The 27,508-nt window shown below is 34.3% G+C and overlaps 1 protein-coding gene across 1 annotated transcript in view; it reads left to right on the top strand.

The window, feature by feature from the left end:
• Positions 1-27,508, top strand: part of LOC111153218 (ADAM metallopeptidase domain 7) — an 83,344-nt gene that overhangs the window by 26,282 nt on the left and 29,554 nt on the right. The window contains exons 5-15 of the mRNA XM_022512108.1: positions 536-612; positions 1,539-1,731; positions 3,851-3,904; positions 7,355-7,426; positions 16,397-16,566; positions 18,831-18,915; positions 20,622-20,752; positions 22,296-22,470; positions 24,162-24,251; positions 25,266-25,461; positions 25,871-25,973. Coding sequence (XP_022367816.1) covers positions 536-612; positions 1,539-1,731; positions 3,851-3,904; positions 7,355-7,426; positions 16,397-16,566; positions 18,831-18,915; positions 20,622-20,752; positions 22,296-22,470; positions 24,162-24,251; positions 25,266-25,461; positions 25,871-25,973 — 1,346 coding nt within the window. The remainder of the gene's footprint in view (positions 1-535; positions 613-1,538; positions 1,732-3,850; positions 3,905-7,354; positions 7,427-16,396; positions 16,567-18,830; positions 18,916-20,621; positions 20,753-22,295; positions 22,471-24,161; positions 24,252-25,265; positions 25,462-25,870; positions 25,974-27,508) is intronic.

The following is a 27,508-nucleotide window of genomic DNA, read 5'->3' as shown; positions in this document are numbered from 1 at the left end:
CGCCTGACAGAACCTCTGTAGGCAGAGCATGAAGTAAGGAGTGACAAGGCTACCAACTTGACTGAAACACATCCACAGGAGAGAAGGGCTTGAGGAGGCCTGGTTGGGGAGTGAGACCTAAATCTGGCAATCATCAAAAACATTGGCATGATCTCATAGGCAAATGGAGGAAAACTATAATAACAACCCAAGAATGGTAGTTTGGTAGGAATTTTAGGGTGGATTAAAGGAGAAATATTTATAGGGAAAATGGTCACACTTCTGAGGCTGGATTCGTAAACTAATAAGCTGCTAAATTTGTGAGGGAAGAATACATATACTGTTTAACACAATGTAATCATGCAATTAAAAGGATTCTAAAAGAGTTTCAAAATTTTACAAATGACAGGATGCAATGAATGAAAACATGAATGAGTATGTATACAAATTGTGACAATGAAATGCTAATATATTGTGAACATGAAATATGTATATGTTAATATTTATGTAATATGAGTATATGTATTTATATCAATAGCCTCTTCATCTATTTTAGGATCACTGCTTTTACCAAGGATCCATCATACATGAATTTGATTCTGCTGCCAGTATCAGCACGTGTAATGGTCTGAGGTATTACACAAGTATCTCTTTTGTTTTTCAGTCTCCTTAATGGATTTTCAGAGGCATTTTATACTCATCTTTCCAACAACCCTATAAATAAAAAAATTAATGGGAAAAAGCTACTTTTTTTTTTCGCCCTGAGTATCTATTCTAGCCATTGTTTATATTCATTTTTGACAAAAAGATGTCTAATGCACAGCTGTAAGCAAGACAAGTTTTTCAGTATATGATCAAGGGATTCAGAGTTACAAGACTGCTGGGAATCATCTAGTCTGTCCTCTCATGTTAGAGACACTGAAATCAGAGACTTGCCTCTGAACATCCAATTTGCCGGTGACAGAATTTAAACCAAAAACCAGGCTTCTTGGCTTCTAGTCCTGTGAATTCTCACCACACATTTCATACCTTTTTAATAATCAGGAGTTAGAGTCCTTAGAAATTGAAGTTAGAAGTAAAGCTTATTTTAGTTCTCTGTAGATCTTGGACTTAAGAGTAAAGGAGGAAATGTAAGGTAGAGGATAGAAAAACAAGAAACTTCCACCTTCATGTATGTACACTTTACGTGAATAGATCCCAATATATTCAAGAATAAGAAAACTTTAATGGCAAAATTTCCAGATAATAGTTATTTTACTGTCATATATTTTCTCTACAACTAATGCATGATGGACATAAAAAATTCACAAAATGTTTGCTAGACCTCTGAGACTTCAAAGTAAAGACTGAACTGTTAAGTTTCTGAAAATCTAGATGAGTTGACTCTTACAAAATTTATTAATTAAAGGCCTGACTGCATGCTCATGAGGACTTGGTCTCTATATAGCTTCCATTCATAAGTAGGCAAGTCAATAAAATGGAAAAGAAGAATATTGTGAGAAATATAGAGGTAAAATTGAATAGATTTTGAACATATATCACATTCTCATTTTCCATAGGGGATTCTTCAGGGTGTATGACCAAAGATACCTCATTGAACCAGTGAAATATTCAGATGAGGGACAACATTTGGTGTTCAGGTATAATCCAAGGATGCAGTATGCTGCCAATTATTCTTGTACAGAATTCAATTTTACCAGGACAAATGATTCAAAGGATGATATTAAAATCATGGAAGACCTCAAAATAAAAGTAAGTGCTTTATTTTTAAATCACCTTAATGCCAGGGAAAATGTCTATTTCTTTTTTTTTATTTCAAAACAAAAAGATGAGCCCAATTAATGAAGAATATGTGTTACCTGAGTCTGACTCTTGTTTGAAAACTAAAATGTCAAACATTTTTTTTTTTAATCAACATAGAAAATGTTCATTCCCAGGGCACCTGGGTGGCTCAGTTGGTTGAGTATCTGCCTTCAGATCAGGTCATGATCCCAGAGTCCTGGCATCGACCCCTGCATCAGGCTCCCTGCTCAAGAGGGAGTCTTCCTTTTCCTCTCCCTCTGTCCCTTCCCCTGCTTGTGCTCATGCCTCTCTCTCAAATAAGTAAATAAAATCTTAAAAAAAATGAAAAAGAAAATATTCATTTTCTACAGTAAATCTAAGTTTGTCCCATCAATTTTAAGGAAAGGGAATATTTACAACTGTATGTATAGATTTATAGCATTAGGGTTATAAGTTGTTGGAAAGGATGAAATTTACAATCTCTCGAAAACTCTCCTTTCCTTCATCTTCACTGCCTTTTTTTTTTTTTTTTTTTTTTGGTTGGGGAAGAGGTTGATGATAAGTCAGGGTCTCCTCCTTTCATCAGTCCAAATATTCTAATTGTTAATTATTAAAGATAAGTAAGTAATAGCAACTTCAATTTCTGGTGGGATGACTGCACAATGAGAGTCCTCTGTGTTTTAGCCTTTCCTGTACAACTAGTTCATATCACCTCAAATCCCCACTAGGTTTTAGCCTTTAAGATCCATGAATACCCATATTCACATATCCATGGTCCAGATTGTGTTGGAAAATTACTAGGTCCTTAACAATTGTTTCTGATTGATTCAATCAACTAATATATAATTATTTAGTACACACACAAAACAACTTAGCTAAATCTTTATACAATATGCCTCTGGTTTATACTCAAGATAATATGCATGCACCTCAATGCATAACACTGAGTTGAAAACAGAATTTTCCAGTATTGGTTATTTATAAAACAAAGGTCTAAAATTAGCAACTTTTATACATTTCTTTGGAAATGATACTACTGCAAAGTATGAGATTGGGAGATAGGAGAGGAGTAGAAGGAATAAAGTCAGTCCTATTAACCAGTCAGTCCTATGTTTTGCTTGCTGCTATTGATAAGTCCTTTTTATATGAGCTTACTTAATATTTACTTTATATATGAAAAAAATTAAAAATTAAAAACTATATTCATTATTCCTTATTTATAACTATTCATTTGCTTAGAGTATAACTAACACACATTCTTACATTAGTCTCAAGTATACAGAATAATGATTCAACATCTCCATACATCATGCACACTCAAGTGTAGCTACCATCTGTCACCATACAATGCTACCACAATGCCACTGACTATATTTCCTATGCTATGCCTTTTATTCCATGACTTATTTATTCCATAACTAGAAGCCTGTGTCTTCCACTCCCCTTCACCCATTTTGCCCATCCTAACACCCCCCGCCTGGTAACCACCAGTTTGTTCTCTGTATTTATAGGTCTGATTCTAGTTTTTGTTTGTTTATTCATTTGTTTTGAATTTTAGATTCCATATGTGTGTGAGATCATATACTATTTGTCTTCCAAGTCTGACTTATTTCACTTACCACAACACCTTCCAGATCTACTCATACTGTTGCAAATGACAAGATTCCATCCTTTTATATGGCTGCATAATATTCGTGTGTGTGTGTGTGTGTGTGTGTGTGTGTGTACTATATTTTCTTTATCCTTTTATCTACCAATAGACACTTAGGTTGCTCCCTTATCTTGGTTATTATAAATAATGCTGCAATAAATATAACTTTTATTTTACCTGAAAGACTAAACAAAAAAGGGAAGGATATTCAAATATAGAATATTGTTGCAGGTTTACTAAAACCTGATACACAGGTGCATATGTTTTAAGAATATATTGAGTTTTACTTAGATAAATTCCTGGAATTATTAGTTATACTTCTGTACCTCACCTTTCCATATCAATTATATTAACATTTCTTACCATAAAAATTTTAACTTAAAACATTAAAATGAGGAACATTAACCATATTTCATTAAATTTTTCATAAATTTCCAGAATGTCCATAAAGAAAAGTATGTTGAACTGTTCATTGTTGCTGATTATAATGTGGTAAGTTTTCAGATGAACATTTCTTTTTCATTCATGCTTATAAAACTAGTTGTGATTCTAAATAGTTGTGATTCTTAAAAAGAGGAAAAAAGTATTTTAATTAGAATTCTATTTGGGCTCAATGTTGTTTTTAGCTTCCCAAACAGATTTATATAAGAGGTGATAAGGTCCTTTGGCAGTATAGCTGACTAAACCAAAATAGAATTCTCCTCCCTATTATGAACATGTGGAAATGATGAGCAACGTATACAAAATTGAAAATATGTGTACAATCTGTAGTTTACCTGAGGAAAACACACACACACACACACACACACACACACACACTCACACGCACACGCACATACAGGAAATCTCCAAGTCCTACAAAGGAGAAGAGAACCTTTGTCAGAACAGTAAGTAAAATTCAAAGGCTTTGGTGACATGTAATATATAGAACATATTGCATAATGCCCAGAGCCATAAAGAGCTGCCCCATCTCTGAAAAGGGAACTGGAGAATCTCTTTCCACTGAAACTGCAAAGAGAAAGGGAATGTTCTGTCTGTCCTTAACAATGGGTAGGAAACATTAATCATGAGAAAGTAGAAATCTGAAACTTGTGTCGTGCAATGATATAAAGCATGATATATTTTTCTTTAGATACAGAAATGCCAAGCAAAGTTTTCAACATAAAAACTGATTGAAAACTTGATAAACTGTTAAAGCTCAATACTGTTAAAGCTCCAACTGTTAATGCCCTAAAAAGACATTTTCATAATCCAAGAGAAAAGTAATTACGTGAGGAAGAGTCCACCAACATAATGGAAAGCAGGATAAGCTCTCCAAGGACTGAAAATTATCCACTTATATTTCATATTATACACCTAACAATAAAGTAGGAAAAGATATGCAACAAGAAATAACAGAGTTACAGGGAGAGTAGGGTTTTTTCATTTCCCTCTACTGGGAATGTTGGGTATTTTTTCTTCAAAAGTGAGAATAAGATAGATTTGTTTTCATGGTCGATAAATTTACTTTTGACAGATTAACTGAAATTTTTAGCCACCACAATAAGACAAAATAAATGAGATCTATATTAATTTTTAAAAAAACACATTTTTTCAATTTTTTAAACAAGGAGAAACTACAGCTATCAATTTAAAAAAGTGGTAAAACTTAGGCACTAGATAGGCTTACATTAAAAAGTTTATGAGAACATGTTAACTCACCTTTAAAAGAGTGCTAAAATAAGCTTTCTTTATAATAATTTATTAGTAAGAAATAAGAACAATGAATTAAATTTAGTATTTACTCCAGAAGCCAGGTAAAGCTTTGCTTGATATGATTTGGGGGGTATTATCTGGACTTTTACATACATAGATCTTACATATGTTCCCTTAATACTGTCTTTAAATTTTTAAGTGGTGGTTTTTAGAGAGGTTCCTATGGTAAATCATCTATTGTCAATTAAAAAATAGTTAATGAGTGTCTAATATGCTAGATTCTGAGTATTAGCTATATATATATATCTCTCTCTACTTATCTGAGTAATATATGCACACATACATACATGTATATGTTAGCTGCATAAAAGGACAACAGAAAGAACAATGTAGACTTAGTGTATTCTGGTAAGATAAAATAGAAAAACAAAGACAACTTTTAGAAAATATTTCAAGAGATTTACATAGCTTGAAGACAGTATGATGAATTTTGTGCAGCTAAATAGAGTAAGGATATGGATGTATACACCCAGACATTGCAAGTTGAAAGAATAAGCAGAACACAAGTGTCTATACACTGGGGAAGACTAGCCATATAATAAAGACTTGTCAAGATGAGCATAACAAATAGCATGGAGTACAAGGGGAGATGGAGAGGAGAAGGGAGTTGAGGGAAATTGGAAGGGGAGGTGAACCATGAGAGACTATGGACTCTGAAAAACAATCTGAGGGTTTTGAAGGGGCGGGGGGTGGGAGGTTGGGGGAACCAGGTGGTGGGTATTGGAGAGGGCACAGATTGCATGGAGCACTGGGTGTGGTGCAAAAACAATGAATACTGTTATGCTGAAAAGAAATAAAAAAAATTTATATGTATAGAAATAAAATTCTATAATATAAGAATTATAAAAACAACAACAAAAAAAAGAGAATGCAAAACCCCATTCCCCTTTCTCTCCCTTATCCCCATGGATGAATATCACTAAATGATATAGTACCCTATCCCTGTGATCTCTAAGATAGGCTCAGAATCTTTCTCAACTGTGTATTTCAGGTGAGCACTACCAATTGGTCACCAAGAATCCTGGTGTGAAACTATATTTGCCATCTAGAATTTAAGGAGATGGTGGAAAAAAAGAAACTTCTGTACAATAAAACACGAAGAGTGATAGGTATTAGCAACTAAAGTGATAAGAAATTTCTTGAAAGACAGAATGTTCAATAGTAAAGGTAGACAAGATGACCAGGAAGATGAAGAAAAGGTGTTCAACAGATTGGATAAGTAGGAGGATATTTATATTCCTGTCAAGAATAGTTTTAATGGGCTAGAGACAGGTAAACCAATGAGTAGTAGGTTGAGAAATGAATGGTAAATGAGAAGTGAAGAGAGTCTAATGTTGAATCTTTGAGGTATTTAGATTTTGGAGATAACAGGAGAACAAAAGAGCAAGTAACTGGAGGATAATTGTAGGATTCAGAAAAGCCATATCTCTCTTACTTTTTATTATGAAACAAGCTTGATCATTTGCATTTATCTCTACAAGATACTTTTGTTATTTTTATAAAGTATATTTTATCAGGTCTAAATTGATCATCTTAAGAACAAGGTCCTGATGGCACAGATGGAAAATCCATTTGTTAAAAGGAAAAAAAGACAATACGCCAGAGTAGGGAAATCCACTTTGTCTTCTCAGCCTTTCCCTAGAGAGAAAGGAGAGACACAATTTCCTTCTCCATCACATCTCTGGCTCTAGGGTGGTCCTTGATTACATTCAATGTATACATGGTTGTGACAACCATGAACATAGAAGAGCTGATAAAGTGTTGCTTTATTTGCAATATAATGGTTTCTGTGGAGCTTTAATAAGTTTTCTTTCATCAGCATAATAAATATGGACTAAAGAACACTTATCAGTTGGTTTAATATGTCAATGTACTGTAATATATTGTAATGTGAAAAGGGGATAAGGTAATGAAGAAAACCTTAAAGTAGTGCAAAGCTGAAGCATGTCCTTAGAAATGCTGTATCTATTTTTTAAAATTTTATATCAAATTACTATTATCAATATACTATTATTTTATATCAAAAATATAATTCTGTATAATTTGTCCAGATTTTTAGCTGACCAGAAAGAATGCCAAAAAGTTTTTTTTTCCCTTGGAAATATCTCATAGTGAGTGAAGTATTTTGTTGAGTTTTTATTCATCTCCTATTATTAATGAATGTTAACCTGATGTTTTATTTTCCAGTATCACAGGAATAATCATCCTCATAGTAAACTGAGGAACAGAATTTGGGGAATGGCCAATTTTGTCAACATGGTAAGATCTGATACAGTTTGAATGAAGCTAAAAATGCAAATGGAAGAATTACTTTTAAGATAGATAGCTGCTGGATCTTGTGGTAATTTCAATATTGAGACAGTCCAAAATACAGAAATTCGCCATGTGGACTAATTAGCCAAATCCAATTAAAAATTCACAGCAATAAATGAACCACAGCACTGAGGTTTGGTTTTCTAAGTAAATGACATTTAATATTTAAGGAGGTTTCAAATAATGGTTACTAATCACAAAATTTATAAAAATTTATTAAAAATTTATAAAGACTTGACTATTTACCATGCATAAATCAAATCAACTAATACATTTAAAATCACTGTTCCATAATCTAACATTGTTGGAGAACTTGTTTCTGCTTCACCGTGAACTTCAGGCCTTTATCAAGGGTGCCTGCTCAATGATCCTCACTCACATTCTTATCTCTTCTTCAGTAGTAATCTACTCTTGTTTGTTACTCAGTGATTGCTAGCCTAGTTATGGGACCCGGAGTATTTTGTTGCCCTGATCTATCCTGTATTATGAAAGTTCTGTCATGAATGGGTCTTTGGGTAGATTATTCTCACTGTGTTCTTCCTTCATTGGTAGGAGACATTGAATGTTCTGGCCTTAGGATAGCTTCCTGCCTCTCCTCCAGGGCCAGAAGGTTGTTTTTTTGTTTTGTTTTGTTTTGCTTTTGCTTTCCCTTCTTTCAGCAGCAATCAGTTTTCATTTGAGTTCTGGGAGCATTAAAAAAAATGCCCCGCTCTCAACAATTGATATGTCATCTAGACAGCTGATCAATAAACAGTGGTTTTGATCAACACTATAAACAAAATGAAGCCAACAGGTATATACAGAGTATTCCACCCAAGAGCAACAGAATACACCATTTATTTTCAAGAGCAGAAGGAATATTTCATAGTATATGTTATATAGACCACAAAACAAATCACAACAAATTAAAAAAGATGGAAATTATATCAAGTACAATGACAGCAAGAATACTGGAAAATTTATAAATATGTGGAAATTAAAGAACACATTCCCAAACAACAAATGGATCAAGGAATAAATGAAAGGTAAAATAAAAAAAAAATATCTTGATACTAACAAAAATGGAAACAAAACATATCAAAAGTTAGGAGATGCCGCAAAAGCAGTTCCAGGAGGAAATTTTATGGTTGTAAATGCGTACATACATCAATTAAAAAAAAATAGCAAGTAAACAACTAACGTTATACCTTAAGGAACTACAAAAAGAAAAATAAACTAAGCCACAGTTAGTACAAGGAAAGAAGTAATAATGAGATTAGAACAGAAAAAAAAAAAATAATTTGCTGAAGGCCATATAGAAGCTTAATGCTTTTGTATCTCCGGAGAACAAGAGTCTGGTAGATTTAAAGATGTTCCCAAAGCAACAGTTTCTCCCATCCTTCAGGCCTATACCACCAAGGGAGGTTATCTCCAATCTCCCACTCTGCTCTCCATGGTATCATGCGCATCCAGAATGGGAGATTGGAGATAACCTCCCTTTGTAAAATTCCTTATGTCTGTGTCTTTCAGAAGGTCCTACACTCTCATTTTATCCCATACTTACCCTTTAACAATTCCTTACAAATGTCTGGTGAATTCCTCTTTTGTTTTATACGATGATCAACATCTCTTTTTCTCATGCTTTGCCACTGGGAGATGCTCTAGTACCATTTCTCCCCAAAGGAGGCGCTCTTTCCTTAGATTTCAAGCTACTATTGGCCCTGTTACCTCAGCTAACTTACGCTTTTATATGATACAACTTTGTAGATTCTCTGGCTTTTTCTTTTTGTCAGGGTAGCAAAAACATTCTTTCCAACTTTACACATCTTAGCCAGAAGTAAAATTCTCTGAACTTTAAATTTGTGTCTATGGAAATTAAAAACCCTCCCCATATTATTCTAAAAAGTAGGAACAATGTGGAGTGGAATGATTATATCTCATAGTCATCTCTGTTTTCTCCTGTTTCTTTTTATTGATTGATTGATTGATAAAAGTTTTTGTAAGTTTATTCATGACTTGAGTCTGATCCTATTTTTCCAATAATTCTTGCAGTGTTTGTAACCATTTTTCCTCCTATCAAGGTTTTTAGGCATTTTTTCCTGTTTTATTGGGACATATAATGGACAAACACTGCTGTGTAGGTATAAGGCATACAGCATAATGGTTTGATTTACATAAATTGTGAAATGACTACCACAGTAGGTTCAGCTAACATCTATCTTCTCAAATAGATACTATGAAAAGAAAAACCCAAAAGAATAAAGAAAAAATAATTCCCCTTGTGATGAAAACTCTCAATATCAACTCTTATTAACAACTTTCCTACCCATCATACAGTACTGTTAGCTGTAGTCATCAGTTGTATATCTCTAGTACTTATTTATCTTATCACTGGAAGTTTGTACCTTTTGACCACCTTCCTCCAATTTCCCCCTCTCCACACTCAATCTGTGGTAACCACAAGTCTGATAATTTTTCCTATGAATTTGTTTTTTAAAAATTCCATATATAAGTGAGATCATATAGTGTTTGTCTTTATCTGTCTGACTTATTTCACTTAATGTAATATCCTCTAGGGTAATCTATGTTATCAAAAATGGTAGGATATCCTTGATTTTTTATGGCCAAATAATATTCCATCATATATACCTACTACAACTTCTTCCATTCATCCATTAATGGACACCTTGGCTGTATTCATGGTTTGATTATGTAATGATGCTTGCATAAATATAGGAGTGTAGATATCATTTTTAATTAGTGCTTTTATTTCATTTGATATGTTCCCAGAAGTGGAATTGCTGGATCATATAAATAGTTCTTTTTAAAAATTTTTGAAGATCTTCCATATTTTTTTCCATAGTGGCTTTACCAATTTACAGTCCCACCAACAGTGCACAAGGGTTCTCTTTTCTCTACATCCATACCAGCATTTGTTGTCTCTTGTCTTTTTAGTGATGGCCATTCTAACAAGCAGAGATGATGTCTTATTGTGATTTTAATTCACATTATCTTAATGACTAGTGATGTTGAAAATCTTATCATGCACTTGTTGGCCTTTCATGTATCTTTTTTGAAGAAATGTCTATTCAGTTACTTTACCCATTTTTTAATTTGAATTTTTTTTTTGCCATTGAGTTAATGAGTTGTTTATGTATATTGGATATTAACCCCTTATCAGATAATGGCTTGTGAATATTTTTCCCTATTCCATAAGTTCTCTTTACACGTTTTTATTGGCTTCTTTTGCTATGCAGAAGTTTTTGTTTGATGCAATCCCACTTGATTGTTTCTTATTTTATTGCTTGTGCTTTAGACATCATATCCAAATGTTCATTACCAAGGCCCATGTCAAGGAACTTTATTTCTATGATTTCTTCTAGGATTTTATGGTAAAACTCAGTTTAACTCTTCATTCCACTTTGATCCATTTTTCACTTATTCTCATCAAGGGTATTAGCCTGCAGTATTATTTTCTAATAATACCCTTTCCTGGTTTTGATATCAGGGTAATCCTGGCCTTGTAAAATTAGTTTGGGAATGTTTGCTCCTCTTTGAGTTTTTTTGGGAAGGTTTGAGAATGATTGATAGCAATTCCTTAAATGTTTGGTATAATTCACCAGTAAATCTATCTGGTCCTGTACTTTTCCTTATCATTAGGATATTGTGGATCACTGATTCAATCTCCTTACTAGTAATTGGTTTGTTCAGACCTGACCTTAAGACAAATGAAAATGGAAACACACATGAGTCTTTTATTTATTTCCTCTTTAATTTTTTCTTTGATCCATTGATGGAGTGTTATATAGAGTGTTATATAGTTTCCATGTGTTCATGAATTTTCCAGTTTTCATCTTGTTCCTGGTTTCTAGTTTCATGCCGTTATGTTCAGAAAAGATACTTGGTATGATTTTTTATCATTTTTGAATTTGCTAAGACTTGTTTTAAAACCTAACACATGGCCTACTCTAAAAAAATATTCTGTGTGTAAATAAGAATATGTATTCTGCTATTGTTGGGTAGAAAGTTCTATACATTTGTTAGGTCCTTTGGGTCTAGAGTATTGTTCAAATGCACTGTTTATTTATTGATTCTCTGTCTGGATGATCTATCCATTGTTTGGGGTAAAGTATTACTTTTTTTAAAATTTCTCCTTTCAGTTCTCTAGTTTTTGATTTGTATATTTGTGTTTTCCAGTATTGAGCGCATAAATATTTACAGTTAAGTCTTCTTGATGTATTGACACTTTTATCATTATGTAATGGTCTCTGTCTCTTTTTACCATTTTTCGTTTAAAATCTATTTTGATACATGTTTAATTACCCTCGCTTTTTTGGTGGGAATGAATGGGGTTATCATTTGGTAGAAATGATTTTTTCCATCCCTTTACTTTCAGTCTATGTGTGTCTTCGGGGCTTACATATTTTTTGTATGCTTTGCATTGTTAGATTTTGCTTTTTTAATCCCTTCACCCACCCTGTGTCTTTTGATTGGATGGTTTAATTTGTTCACATTTAAAGTAATTATTAGTAGGTAAAGACTTACTATTGCCATTTTCTGAATTGTTTTCTGGTTGTTTTACAGATCCATTGTTCCCTATTTCTTATCCTGCTCTCCTTTTTTTTTTTTTTTTTCGTATTTTGATGTCTCTGATATTGGTATCCTTTGACTTCTTTATTGTATTCCTTCATCTAATTATCAGAAAAATTTCCCTTGAAGTTATCATGAGGTTTACATAAAATATCAAACTTATCAGATCCTGATTTAAACTGATAACAATTTTTAACTTTAATAGAATTCATATATTTGACACTTTCTTTTCTCCTCACTATTGCGTTATTACATGCAGTTAAAATTTTACATTATTTACATTTTTTACATTATTGCAGTTAAAATTTACATTCTTTAATATTTTGTAACTAATAACATTGTACATATTGTATTTATGGGTTTTTTCCCTATGTTCATCTTTTTAAAGGATTTTATTTATTTATTTGACAGAGAGAGAGATGACAAGTAGGCAGAGAGGCAGGCAGAGAGAGAAGGAAAAGCAGGCTCCCTGCTGAGCAGAGAGCCTGATGCAGGGCTCCATCCCAGAACCCTGAAATCATGACCTGAACCCAAGGCAGAGGTTTAACCCACTGAGCCACACAGGCGCCCCACTATGTTCATTTTTGAACTTTTAAATTAGAGTTGTGAGTTATACACCACTATTACCAAATTGCAGAATCTAATGATCACTATATATTTACCATTACAAGTGAGATTAATATTACCATTTTGTGTTTTTTTAATGATGTTAATGAGCAATTTTTATTTCTATTCAAAGAGGGGATTTAACATTTCTCCTAAGGCAGGTCTAGTGGTAATGAACTCCCTTCCTCAGCTTTTGGTTGTTCAAGAAAATTTTTCTCTCTCTTTCATTTCTGAAGGACAGCTTTACCAGCCATTGTATTCTTGGTTGGCAGTTATTTTGATATTACACTATCTCTTTGCCTAAAAACTTTCTGTTGAGAAATCTGTCTATAGGGTGAAGGGATTAAAAAAGCAAAATCCAACAATCTCTTATATGTAATGCCTCTCTTTTCTCTGCTGCTCTTAAAATTCTTTCATCTTTGATTTTTGACAATTTAATTACAATGTATCTTAATGTAGCCCTATTAGGTTTAATCTATTTGTCTTTCAGACTTCATGGATCTAGATGTCTATTTCTTTCCCCAAGTTCAGGAAGTTTTTAGCCATTATTGCTTTAAATATACTTTCTGTCACTTTCTTTTTCTCTTCTCCTTCTAGAATCCTCATGGTATTTTTACACTGTGTCTCATAATTCCAGTAGGCTTTCTTCACTCTTTTTCATTCTTTTTTTCATTTTGCACCTCTCACTGGGTAATGTCTACTGTCTAATTCTTTCTCCCACATGGTCAAACTTCTCTTTTTGTTCATGAATTATATTCCCAATTTTATTTAGTTGTCTGTGTTTTCTTATAGTCTGCTAAACTTCCTTAGAGGATTATTCAAAATGGTGTCCCTGACAGTTTATAGATCTCTGTTTTTTTATGGTCAGTTATTGGAGCTTTATCAGTTTCCTTTCGTGGAGTAAAATTTACCTAATTTTTCATGATCCTTGATTATGAATTAGATTCTCTGCCCTTGTGCAGTGGGAGAAGCAGCTCTAAAACTGGAATATATCTTTGTTGTCTTAACTTAAGCTGAACTGCACCCCAAGGTCCCCAGCCAAACAGCATAGCTGGCTCTGGTCTGCAAATTATGGGTGATGTCTGCCTTTCTCTTGTGCCTTTCTTGAATTTTCTGGGCTGCACAGCTTTCAGGTGTTTTACCAACCTTCAGTCAGTTGGGACAAGCACCCACTCTTCACAGTGGGTGGGTTATGTCTCATCTTCCTTGCCTGGGTGGCTACTCCAGGCAACTCTCAATTTCCCAAACCAGGCTCTCCAGTTAGAAGGGACCAGAATCTACCCTCAGCCTTGGCTAAAAATTAGCCCCCCTGCCTCTGTGTATCTCAGAAAGCCTTCACCCTGGAATAGGTTTCTCCCTCTATCTGGACATGGAGTATTCCTGTTAAGTATTTCATTGGCCAAATAACATAAAGCTGAGAAGCAATTACTATTAATTTATATGGGAATGCTTTTGAGCCAAAAAACAAACAAACAAACAAACAAAAAACACAAAAAAACAACACAACTTCTCTTAGGCTTTTCTGGTACCTTGGAACACATCTTCCTAACAAATGCACAAAAGAAACTGAGATAAAGCACTGATGCTCACAGACACACTTCAAAGCTACAGTGGCTTGGTGCTTGACAGTGTCACCTACCTGGGGTGACACTACAATGGCTCTACAATGGTTCACCACAAAGCAAACATTGAGCATTAGTTTTGCTTTTTGCCCTCTCTCATAAAAGCAAAAATTCTCTTCAGATTTCTTTTGTTCAGTGAAAATGGATTCTAATGTTGGCCTTTTGTGAAAGCAAATGGCATAACACAAGCTGAAAAATTAAGGAATACCTGTATTGGCTTTTTTCTGAGAGTAATCAGCTCTATCCACTCAACTCTTGGCTCAAGCCACCATTGGTTCACACAGCTTTCAGGAATGTCATTAGCTCTTCTGGTCAGATAGAACCAGAAGACTCTCCCCACAATGGGTGGGGCTATGTCTCAGTTCTCTTGCCTGGACTACTCTGTCTTCAATCAGAAAGGACCAGGAGCTACTCTGGGCTTTGTGTGTGAATTAATCTCCCTACCTGTGTGTAGCATGGAAGGGCTCATGCCTGGTAACAGCTTTGTTCTGAGAGTGATCTGCTCTGCTCCTCTGCCTCTCAGCCCAAGCTCCTTTTATCCTGTTTCCTGTATTTTGTGATTGTCTTTACCACTACCCTAACACTGATACAAATATAAGACTCAGTCTTTCTCTTTGGGTTCCCATCACCAAAGTAAGCATAAATACAAAACTGGTGCAAATTACTGAACTTTTACTAAAGATATTCAGTTTAGATTGGGAAGTCATACCAATCCTTTATCCTCCACAGTGCCCACACTCATTATTTTAGTTCATCCTCTCTCATTTACTTTCACAATGTCTTTACCCCTTTATCTCGGAAAGTTCAGTTTTTTCTCTACTGTGAAGAGTGAATCAACTCTTCACAATCTCCCAAATATGTATATACAAACCCTTCCAAGCATTCCATAGATGCAGCATGGTTTTATTATGTTTTCACTAGAAGAGAGCACATTCATGGGATGATAAATGATAACTATTGTTTCCATTTGTACTTTCTCCAGTTTTATGGACCTAAAGCCCACCCATGAGTGGTAGAGACTCCAAGGAGACCAGGTTAAAACAAATATATTGTTCTGTGGTACCTGACATATAAGGTCTATTGCATGCTAAGGTCAGGGTTAAAAGGAATGGACATTACAGGCTCCAGTATGGATTTGAGATCATGGTTTAACTGAAGGTCTAACTTCATGATTCTTTAAAGGAAATCTAGTTCTCAGGTTTATGAAATGACTTTGTTGGGTTATTATGTTGACACATGAAATTCAGTATATTCATATTATGCAGGTTAAGAAAAGTAGAAAATTAACACAATGTTTTTATAGCCATGATGTATCACACTTCTTAATAACTGATTGAATCCTCTATTATTATTGTGTGAATGACTTCATCATTTCTGACCTTAACTCAGTGTTCATTCATTCTTTCAACCCACTTTTTACTGGCTGTTAGGAATTATAAAATTTATATAACATCTTTTGCCTCAAAATCTTCATATAATATTTGCTTCAACTCTGTCTTCTTTTGTGCTCGCATCAAGGTATCTACCAACTCAGTGTTTACAAAATGGGAATGAAGTGAGAAGGTTTACGAGCTATAGCTATTTGCGCCTGTTTTGAGCTATCTCCAAAAAGATTTCTCAGACAGCAAAGTAGTTCTAAAAAGTCCAACAAAATATGGCAGCTAGGCTATTGGTTTTTGAAAACCCATATCAACATTCTAATCTGCCATAGAACCAACTAATGACTAAAATAGAGAGATAAATAAAGAACATTCATCCCTCTGCATGCCACTACTAATAAATTCATGTCTTCTGGTCAGTTATAAACTGAGTTTTACTAAATTATTTATGCTAGACACATCTTGAGTCCAGTGTCTGTAAGGTTCATCATATTCAAAGAAAATCAAATATTTTTTAAGTTAAATTTTTTTGTTGGTTATGGCAATTTGCCCAGTATTCTGGGCAAGTTACACTATATTCTGTTTCAGTATAACCATTTGTAAAATAAGACCTGCATTTTTTGTTTATGTACCTCACTTGTTAAAATTACTTTTTTTTTATTATAGAGGAATATAATAATGGTGAAGGATCCTTCTGTATGTAGCTTGAGTCTATGAAAATTTATTTCTCCTTTGAACAGATTTATAAAACCTTGGACATTCATGTGACATTGGTTGGCCTTGAAATGTGGACAAATGGAGATAAAATAGACATAGATTCAAATATAGAAAATACCTTATTACGTTTTTCAACTTGGCAAGAAGTAATCCTGAAAAAGAGGAAAAATTATGATCATGTTATATTACTCAGGTATGTAAGTGCTCTATTTTCCTGCATACTTTAGGTGAATTATAAATAGATAATAAATAAACAAACAAACAAACAAATGAACAGCAACAAACTACTTTTTAAAACAATTTATTTTTGCATAGTATACAGTGACAAAATGTTATGTCCAGCTATACATAAAATTTCCAAATCAACTTTTAAATAATCTTTCTTTCCAATATTGATTAACACTAGAAAGTAAACATATGATACATTTACATTTCTGGTCAGGTTTTAAAATGTCACTAGATGAGAATGTACTTTTAGAATCAATTTATTTAACCAGCATTTAGCACTAACACCCTTAATTCTTCCATGCTGTGCCATTCCAATACTCCCTAAAATCTGTATTACTGGGAAAGCACCTTACTCTCTGGAAATTTTCCCTCAGTAAAGTGTCCCTATCCAATGAATAGTGCTTCAAGAGCATCTCCTCTACTATTCATGAGGGTGGATAACTAAACTGCCACAGCTTTAATATTCCTAGTAAATAAAGTTTTGGATTTATCTACAATATTAGGTCATTCCTAAGAAAGGGGGCCCATTTTTATCATTTTTCTAATTCAAAATAGCTACCACACTACTCAGCCTATTAGGAAATGATAAATAATTGTGCAGCTGAACTGACCTTAACTTTGTGTTAACCATTGTCCTGTTATCCTAATAAAAGTATGAAAGCACAACTTTGGAGTAATTGAGCTTTTGAGCATTTCTTCTGGTGCCCTTACGGCTACTATATAACAATGTTACCCACCCTATCTACTTCATCTTCCTGTAATAGTGGTGCTTCTCCTATGGTCTGCAAACATGGCCTACAAATGTGCTTCTTAACATTATCTAAATGTTAACTTTCAATTTGAACTCAGAACTGTGAACCTTCCAAAGCCTACAGCTGGAAGTCAGGTCCAGCTCTCTGGCAGATTGATGAGAGTGAACCACACCTCTAAAGTAATATCACTTCTGATTTTTATCACTGAGATGGCCCACAGCACTTATCTCCAGGGAGATACTTGTACCTATCACCATAGCATTCATTGTGCACGAGATTAACCTCTTTGCCTATTTCTTGGACCTGTGTTTTAAAATAATAAATTAGTCTGGAAATATCACATGGTTATAAGCAAAAAGCTTTTTACTTTCATGAACGTCTCTTATTCTGAGCAACAGCTTCTCACAGCAATAGTATGTCTGCAAATAAGGAAATGAGAAAAGTGCTCCTAAATATCTAATTGCACATCATATTTGGGACTTATGCATTGAGTTCCTTGAATGTCTTCTCATCTATATTCACATAGCACTAGAAGTGATAATATATATGGCATTCTCATGTTGTGATTTTTGTTTCTAAGTAACCATGAGCAAGTTCAGAATCTAGATTGTGTTTGCTCTGATGCTTCATCTCCATAAGTGGTATTTTTCTAAGATCTCCAGAGACTAGGAAGACCAGAGGTCTAAATACTTCCAAGATACATAGCCAAACACTGAGACTAAAAATGTAGGACATTTCAATAGTAAAGAAATAAATAGAACACACCTTTTTGATCAAAAAAGCTAAAGATTGAAAGGGGTCATGTAGCCCGACCACTTTTCTCATATTTGAATCTTCTTAATTATACATGTTCCAAGTGTGGTCTTCCAACTCATAATCACTCTTTAAAGTGGTCCAACTCTAAATGTTCTTGAAAGCATATCAAGTCTGGATTCCCTTAATATACATATCTACATCTGTCTTTTTAGGTAATCCAAGAATATTCCATATGACAACTCTTTTAAATGTTTGATTATTGTTATCTAATCCTCTGTGAGTTTCTATGTTTGATTAAAATTTTAAAAAATTTTTTAACTATAGCTAATTAATCATAATATGAGTCCATTTACTATGTTGTATTTTTCTCTCCAAACACTTTTTTAACTTAATTATTTGATCTTTTAAGTGGTTTTATCCAAAGCTGAGTGTAGGATAAGCCCTGTAAAATTGAACTCCCATTTTATTATTTTTTTTGAAAGTACATTTTTTATGATTTCAACTTTAGATTGTACTGACTTTTTCAATACCTCTAATATACTACAAATTTTAAATAAGCTTAATAACAACTAAGATCATCCTCAATTCTAGAACTCTAAGGAAAAAAAAGGCACTTTTATGTGCAAAGGCACTAGCATTGTGAGGATTCATTGTGATCCAATCTTTGTGTTAATTAAACCACTGCCTCAGACTGAAGAGTGTATTTGCATCTTGTTTATAGTGGGAAATGGCTCTACATACATGCACAAGGAACTTCTTATTCAGAGGGTATATGCCTGCCCTATTATTCCTCCAGTGTTGTTAAGGTAGGCTGGGTTGTATTTGTTATGTAACTTAATCACAAAGTTTGAAGTTAATTTCTATAAATTTTGTGTCCTATTGAAGGGGACTAAGGTCACCTGGGTGGTTCAGTTGGTTCAGCATCCAACTCTTGATCTCAGTTCAGGTCTTGATCTCAGGGTCATGAGTTCAAGCTGCATGTTGGGCTCTGCTGTGGGGGTGGAGCCTACAAAAAGAGAAAGAAAGAAAGGAAGAAGGAAAGAAAGGAAGAAAGAGAGAGAAAGAGAAAAGGAAAGATCATGTATGAATTCTGCCATATATCCCCACCAATATATACTATGATGAAATTGTTGTTTCCTTTATTAAATAGGAAAATAACAGTTTTATAAAAACTATAGATGAAAAATGAAGGTAAACCAGTCTGTTCAGAGCTTTAAAAATCATATACAAATTGACATACAAAGATTAGAAAAGTTTTTTGCATACTATATATATTCACTATTATCATTATCATTATCATATCAAAACAACCTTGTGATTCATTTTCAGTAAGAGTAAGATGTTCAAACTGCTGACTTATCTATTTTATCTGGTATCTTTCCCAAATCACTAAGTTTCTAGTAGCTGCTGTCCAAGTAGTCTTATCTAAGTCTTATTAAGACCTTGAAATTAAAAGCTTGTAAATCATCTATTCATTACATTGTTCCTTTTATGACTATGCCTTTGATCATGGTATTTTATTAACACAAATTTTGCATAGTGGAGTCTATCTAATCTAGTATAGGCTATTGCCACTCCAATTATGACATTACAACCCATCCAGAACACATTTTAAACTTCAAATGAGTAAGATGAAATAACCAAGTTAGGGGAATTTTACCTTCATAGTAATCTAGTATCCCACCCCTTTTTGGAAATTAACTTTTTTGTACTTACTATAGGGGCTAAAACATGAAATAGATCTACAGAGAGTGGGAACAATCAACTCTGCCTTGGATTTCAAATCACCGAACTTCCGGTTTTCTTAGTAGTAGAAACTTCCTCCTCATGATTACATTACATACTGTTAGGCAGTGTGAGACTGTAGTCTGAAAACATGAACCTCACACATTTTTTATTTTTACCATCTTTGAATATCTGGCATATAAAAGGCAAATCAATAATGTTTATTTATTAGGACATTAGTTTATAATTTTTAATTATAATTTTTAGCTATTTGTAAGAATGAGCTTATAGAAATCCAGCAATGATTATTACTGTGCCACAAAAAAGAATATCAAAGGGACGCCTGGGTGGCTCAGTTGGTTAAGCAGCTGCCTTCGGCTCAGGTCATGATCCCGGCGTCCTGGGATCGAGTCCCACATCGGGCTCCTTGTTCTGTGGGGAGCCTGCTTCTCCCTCTGCCTCTGCCTGCCACTCTGTCTGCCTGTGCTCACTCTCTCTCTCTCTGACAAATAAATAAAAATAAAAAAAAATCTTTAAAAAAAATAAATAAAATTAAAAAAAAAAGAATATCAAAATGTTAGAGACACTCAAAGGTCATTTTTCCAACCTCATTATATAATTAAAGGAACTGAGGGCAGGACAGGGAGGTAACAAAGGCCATGGCCTCTAAAACAAGTACTGGTTAACCGAAGCTAGAAACCAGGTCTCAACAAATAGTTCAAAACACTATGTGCTAAAGTGCATTAACCTATAGAAATTTGTAATACACATCTTTTTTTGGCCCCAGGATCTTTTGCCTGACCTACATGTAGTTGCAAGCAGAATTGCACATCAGCTGGGTCATAACCTTGGGATGAAGCATGATGATTACCCATGTACCTGTAATTTTGAGAGATGTGTGATGGATCATGGTGGAAGGTAAGGTTCAAACAATGTAGAAAGTACATTTAAATATTTTGTGTGTCACTCTTAGTTAGAACTCCATATTGTAGGGATATATAGATATTATGTAAACAATTTCTAATATATTCCATAAGGTCTATTACAAAACCAGCCATGATAGGCTGTTTCCCTTCGGGGCTAAATCTTAACAGTTGGTAGTGTTGGTCCTAGTGACTCTAAAATTCCATCTAAGCATACTGCAAAAATATACAACAATTAATTGGTAAATTATACTAAGGTGCCTAGGAGAAGAATACACTCTATGTGCCTTGTTTTATCATCTTTGCTATAAATTCTAATTTATTCCTTCAAATCTTTACTCAGATGTCTTTCTCAGCCAAGCCTTCCCCAGCCACTTGATCTAATTTTTCAATCCTGTCTCTAATCCTTTCTTCTTTGTTTTTTTTTCCCCATTCTTAGTATTAATCTCTACCTAATATAGTCTGTGCATTACCTACTTAGCTTGCTTATTATGTTATTCCTCCAACAAAATATAAACTTCATGAGGTCAGGTTTTGTCTGCATTCTACACTGTTTTATCAAACTGTCTAGAAAAGTCCCAGACACATACTAGGTACTGTATAAATAATTGTAGAATGAATGAATGTCCTATATCCTCCCATCATACTGTGAATTACCACAACCAGCTCCTAAACTTTACACATTTTTTGAAGTCCTTCACAGAGAGCACATCATGTATTTCATATAAGAAAAGTGTTTATGATGATGATCAGCATTTCAATATATTAATTAAATGAGGTAAAATAGTGAAAGTACCCAAGTACAGTGCCTGCCATAAAGTAATAACTAATAACTGATATCTAATTTTATATCATCATCTATACAATTAGTATTATTTTTCAGGGCCCCCTCATTCCAAAGTAATGTTTTTAAGCCTCTAAAATTCCATCCGTGTCCGTTATGTACCAATAATGGCAAGGGAGTCAAAACAAAAGAAAGACAGAAGGGAGGTAAATTTCAGTCTTTTTAGTATTTGCACTTTTCAGAAGGATAATTCATTCCTAGGATGTGTAAGGTATTACTAAATAAATCATTTGTTTCAACAATGTTTATAGAGTATGACTTTGTGCCAGGCCCTGTGTTAATTAGTGCTTATTTAAAAAAAAAAATGCAGTCCCTGCATTGAGAAGCTTGTAATCTTGCATAAATGATAAACAAATGCATAGATTATGTCAAGAGGAACAAATAGAAAGTGATCTAGGAGCAGCAAACACATTCAGTCTAAACTGTGGGCTTCAGGAAGGACTTTCTGGACGATGTATAGTTGTAGTATGTTCACAGGATATCGTGTGTTGGCTGTTTTAATAAAACATTTTCTATAATAAAAGCCCACTTGCTACTCTCCTATAACAGTAAAGCAAACTAGGAGAAGTAAATGGACTTTTAGAGTTCATCATTTATATTTATTCTTTCTGAATCCTTCATTAAAGTTTCATAGCTGTTCCACCACTATGCATTGATAAAATTAATCTTTATTTTTAATTCATTTAAACTCTAGCATTCCTGCACTAAAATTCAGTAAATGCAACAGAATTCAGTATCTTCGACACCTGAAGGATTATAATCCAACATGCATGTTCAACATTCCATTTTCTGATAAATTAAATAATTACCCATATTGTGGAAACAAGAAGTTGGATGAAGGAGAAGAGTGCGATTGTGGCCCTGTTCAGGTATTTGCAAATAATGTCTTTAAATTACAAAGTTTCTACTCAGCTAGAACCTAGGCAGCTAGAACCTAGGTGACCATTAATCAACCAAGATAGTCCTTGTAAAGTTTTAAATAATGTGTTTTTTGTCTCATTTCAAAGCAGGTCATTGGTGTAGCCTCAATGCAAGACATCTTACCAAGTCATGAATAGTGTATAATGATCTTGCTGGAGACCCACCGTATCACATTTGCCTGGTTTATATAGTAATCAGCCCTTCTTGTAAGAAAGACCCGTAGGTGCCTTTAAGTCTGATCTCATGCACAGTAGGAATTTGTTTTCCACAGTTAATCGAGCTTACTCTGTGCCTTATGAGGCTGGTCTGTATCCCCAGCTGGACAGTTCATCTTACTAGAAAACTCTTGTCTTAATTAAGCATGAACCATTCTAACCTTCTACATATTTATTGGAGCTTTGGTCTCTGGAACATTTAGAATATGCCTTTAAGAAAAATTTTAGAGTAATTCTTAATCTGCTTTCCTCCAACATCGAAGCTATTTCTGTTAAGAGCTTATCCTACAGGTATGAGTCTTAGACAATCACTTCTCAAATTTTCATGTGTATATACATCACCAGGGGATGTTAAAATGTGAATTCTGATTCTGTAGGCCTGAAGTGAGGCTGAGATCCTTTATTTCCAGCAACCTGAAAGGATATGTTGATACTGTTGGTCGGAAAACCACATATGTAGTATGTACACTGTAGACACTACAAAATTCAAAACAACTCTAATAGTAAGTGAATCAGAGATTCCATGATCAAAGTGGGAACAGTGACATGTAACGAGGTTGCAACACCTAGTTTTCAAATGTCTTATATTGAATGCAAAGAGGCTCTTAACTTTGGAAATTGAGGCTTTAGCTTATGCACATTCTTTAGAGAATATTTTTACAGTCTCATTCTAACACACAAAATACCTTACGTTATAATTTGCAGACAGTTTCTTTTGCAATTTTAGTTTTGTTTAAGCATATAGGGCCTATGTGTCCATCCTGCTGTTACTATTTAATGATGTATTAAAAACAACAACAAAGTTCAACTTGAAATACTCAGATTCTTGAGGAAAATGTAAAATTAGATCTTCAGAAGTTGTATTGTCTCTATTAAACCCTTAGTATAGAGAAGTAGCAGGGCCCTTCCAAAGAATGGAAGTCATCAAGAAAATGGAAGGTCAGAAACTTGGACCTTGTAAGCTGCTGATGAAAATTCATTAGTGTGGAGTACTGAACAGCCAACTGGGAAGAAAACAAAATAGGGGTATCTGGGTACCTCAGTCGGTTAAGCCTCCAACTCTTGATTTTGACTCAGATCATGATCTCAAGGTTCTGGGACAGAGCCCTGCATTGGGCTCCATGCTCAGCAGTAAGTATGCTTGAGATTGTCTCCCTCTCCCTCGACCCCTCTCCCTGCTCACAGGCACACGTGCTTTCTCTGTCTTGCTCTCTCAAATAAAAAAATAAATATTTAATAAATAAATAAATGTCCCAAAGACCAGTTACAAGCAGTAGTCTTCATATGCATGTCATAGCCAAGGATCATGCATTTGGATTTAACTCTGAAAGACAAGTAATGATAAATTATACAGAACCATAACTTATTAAACAAGACCTTAACTACAAACCAATTTCTGATCTTTAATTTTTGATTATTGCCAGGTGTGCACCAATCCTTGCTGTGATGCAAACAAATGTGTGTTGAAGCCAGGATTTAGTTGTGCAGAAGGAGAATGCTGTGAAGCTTGTCAGGTAAGGACCTGTGCCAGGACTGGGTTCTCCGTTTTCAGTTTATTAAGTGTACATAGGGCGACAGAATTGGCTGTCCACTGAATTACCCTACATTACTAATCCCAGGTTAGGGTTAGGCATGCTTGTCCCCAACAAAGCCTCTTCTGAGTTGTTCTGACTTCTGACTGGGTCATGCTGTGGCCTAGGGAGTAGAGAAGCAGGTATCACTTGGTCGTTTAGGACTAGTTATATGATAAACATTATTCTTGTTTCTTTGTAAATAACTGCTAATCTATTTAACCTCAGCTCATGTGTGGTGATGGTGGAAGAGGTAGCATTCCAACAATAGTGAACTAGAAGGGGAAAGGATTATACTGGTATTGGAGAGTGAGAGTGACTAGTACATGGAGATATATTCCTAGGAAAGGCAATTAGAAATCCAAATGACTCTGTCCAAAGTTTTAATGACTTTTCTTTCAGCATACTATATTGTGAACCCACAAAGGAAAGGAAGTATGTCTTATTCATTTTCAAATCTTTCTAGGACTCATTACAGTTAAATGCATATTGAGTGGCTGAATAAGAAAGTATTTCCATGCACTTTCCTCCAGCAATGAGTCAGGGTATTTTTCCAGTTCATTTGGAGAGATGTGATTTCTTGGGAGTGGAGATTCCTCATTATAGTTGGAGAGGGATTCCCAGTGATATGAGTGTGCTGGAGATGGTATGTACCACCTCCAAGATAAACAGAACTCTTGCTCTTTTCTCCATTTTATGTCCTTTCAGCTCTGTCCAATGCTGTTCTAATACAGATTTTAAAAAACACTGTCGTGTCATTCCTAAAATTACATAAAAGTCAACACATTTACAAATGATTATAATTCTCAGTGGAATGGATTAGAAACTCATGATCCAACCTTAAAACCTTTTTTTTAAAATATAAATTAAATGGGTCAAACTTACTCCTACTTAACTGAAACTTAACCTACCGAAATATGCTCAAGATTTATTAGTCTTTTTACTTTTCTTCAACAGATGAAAAAATCAGGGTCCATATGCAGACCAGCAAAAGATGAATGTGATTTTCCTGAAGTATGTACTGGCTACTCTTCTGCATGTCCTAACGACAAATTCCAAGTAAATGGATTTCCTTGCAAGAACACAAAAGGCTACTGCTTCATGGGGAAATGTCCCACCCGGGATGATCAGTGCTCTCAATTTTTTGATAATGGTGAGAGACAATTACAGTGAATGGCTGATAAACATAAGAGCTATAATTTCTGTTATTATCCTGTAGAAATTTGGGGGCAAGATTGAAGATAATGTCATTTGTGGCATTCTTCCCATATTTTACCTAGAATCTCTCTGAATATTACCTTTAATATTAGTTGCTATTACCTCTAATATTAATTAACTAGCTCAATATGTGGGTTAAAGTATGTTTGTTACATTTTTATATCCATACACCTCTGTAAAATATCTTTCTGATACAAAAGGATAAGTTTAAAGTGATTTACTTATCTCATTCTGCCTTACCACCACATGAAAATAAAATTTCAATTAGAAATATAAAAAGTGTTATGATTTATAACATTCAAGTTTTTATTATTTTACTTCAATCATTCCATTTTGGATCCTAGAGGTGAAAGACAGTTCTGATCTCTGCTATGAGATGAATAAAAAAGGAAATAGATTTGGATACTGCAAAAACAAGGAAAACAGATTAATTCCCTGTGAAGAGAAGTAAGTGCCATGTAAAGAAAAGTAAGTGCCTTCTAAGAGTGTTTTTGCAAAATCAGAACTCTCTTGTTCTGACAGCTGCTAATCTCTTTTTACTGAGGAGGTTAGGAGAAGGGGGAGTAAGGGAGTAAGCACATATCCCTGATTGTGTAACTGGCACATTTATGAGTTAAAGGCCATGAGATATAAGGAGGAAAAATGGGAAAGAGTTAAAATCCTTAGGAAAGAAAGGGAGGAAGAGAAGCTACAAAAAATAGGAAAGAGCAGACAGGAGGAGGAAAATAGAGTGGAAAGAAAGAAAAGAACAGAGAGAAGGAAATAAGTGAAGCCATAAAAAGAAAGAAAAGTAGAAGTTGAAATTGGAAGGGAGAAGTGGAAATTCGATCTGATTTTAGAAAGTATTATCTGTGTCATTCTTCCAGATTTGTTATACTCAGAAAAGCTTTTTTTTTTTTTTTTTTTTCCCTGTGCCACAAAACAGGATTTGGACTAAAAACAACAACAGAAACCTTTGGTCAAGTTCAACTTTGTTCCTAAATACCCTAGGTGAAACTGGGAAGTCAGTTAACTTCCTCTTACTTCCAGTTGTTGCCTAATCTGTAAAATGGGTATTATAATAATATCAAACTCACGGGTTTTTTGTGAGAATTAACTGATGTGCTCTGTGAAAGAAAGAAGAAGAAAGAAATCTTAACATCTTGATGAAAGTTAGATGAATTGAAATTACTAATAAGAAATATTCTCCTGTAAATTTGAGCTAATATTGATTTGTGGGAATCACAAAACTATAAAAAAATGCAATCATTTTACATGTCCCAGAGTCAGGACAAAAAAAAAAAAAAAAAAAAAAAAAAATTCTTTTTTTTTTTCACACTTTAAAAACTTTATTTATATAAAAAAATCATTTGTTTTTAAAAGCATTAACAAGAGAGAAAGAAAAACAGAAAAGGTATGGAGCAGAAGACATGCCCCTTAGTAGTGTTCGGTGGGAGGTGGGATTTTTTGTTCTCTGGAATTGAATGTTTAGTGTTTTTATAAACAAAAAAGAAAAAAAAAGTTAAAGGTCCCCAAAGCCTATGGCTGTTCTATTACCCACACCCCACCGAGAAAAAGAGCACCAGGAAAAGAGCAGAAGAGGAGAAGAGAAACCAAGAGTGGAGCCAGGTCCAGATGGGGGCAATTTCCCCTGTGCAGTATGTTCTTAGGGTCAAAGAGGGGAAAAGGCTCCTTTTTGCCAGAAAAGGAGTGGGAAGAAAAGGGGGGGGGGTGGTAAATAAGGGATTTTAATGTATAGGGGAAGGGAAGGGGGGTAGTGGGTTGTGCACTTTTCTCTTACCCCATAGCCTCAATTTATAAGGGGAGGGGGGAGAGAGAAGGATAAAGATTTCCAGTTGCATTGAACAGAGCTTTTAGATTAAGGGGAGGAATAAAAGGCAAAAAAGTAGAAGGGTTAAAAAAAAAAAAAAAAAACCCCAAAAAAAAACAACCAGCGTAGCAGCTGATTCCTCTAACCCAACCCACTAATGAACACTGAACTG

This window comes from Enhydra lutris, unplaced genomic scaffold (genome assembly GCF_002288905.1).
Source record: "Enhydra lutris kenyoni isolate GAN:26980312 unplaced genomic scaffold, ASM228890v2 scaffoldscaffold3, whole genome shotgun sequence".
In the NCBI taxonomy this organism is placed as follows: domain Eukaryota; kingdom Metazoa; phylum Chordata; class Mammalia; order Carnivora; family Mustelidae; genus Enhydra; species Enhydra lutris.
Note: the sequence above shows the minus strand (reverse complement) of the source record. Positions and strands in the feature narration are given on the sequence as shown.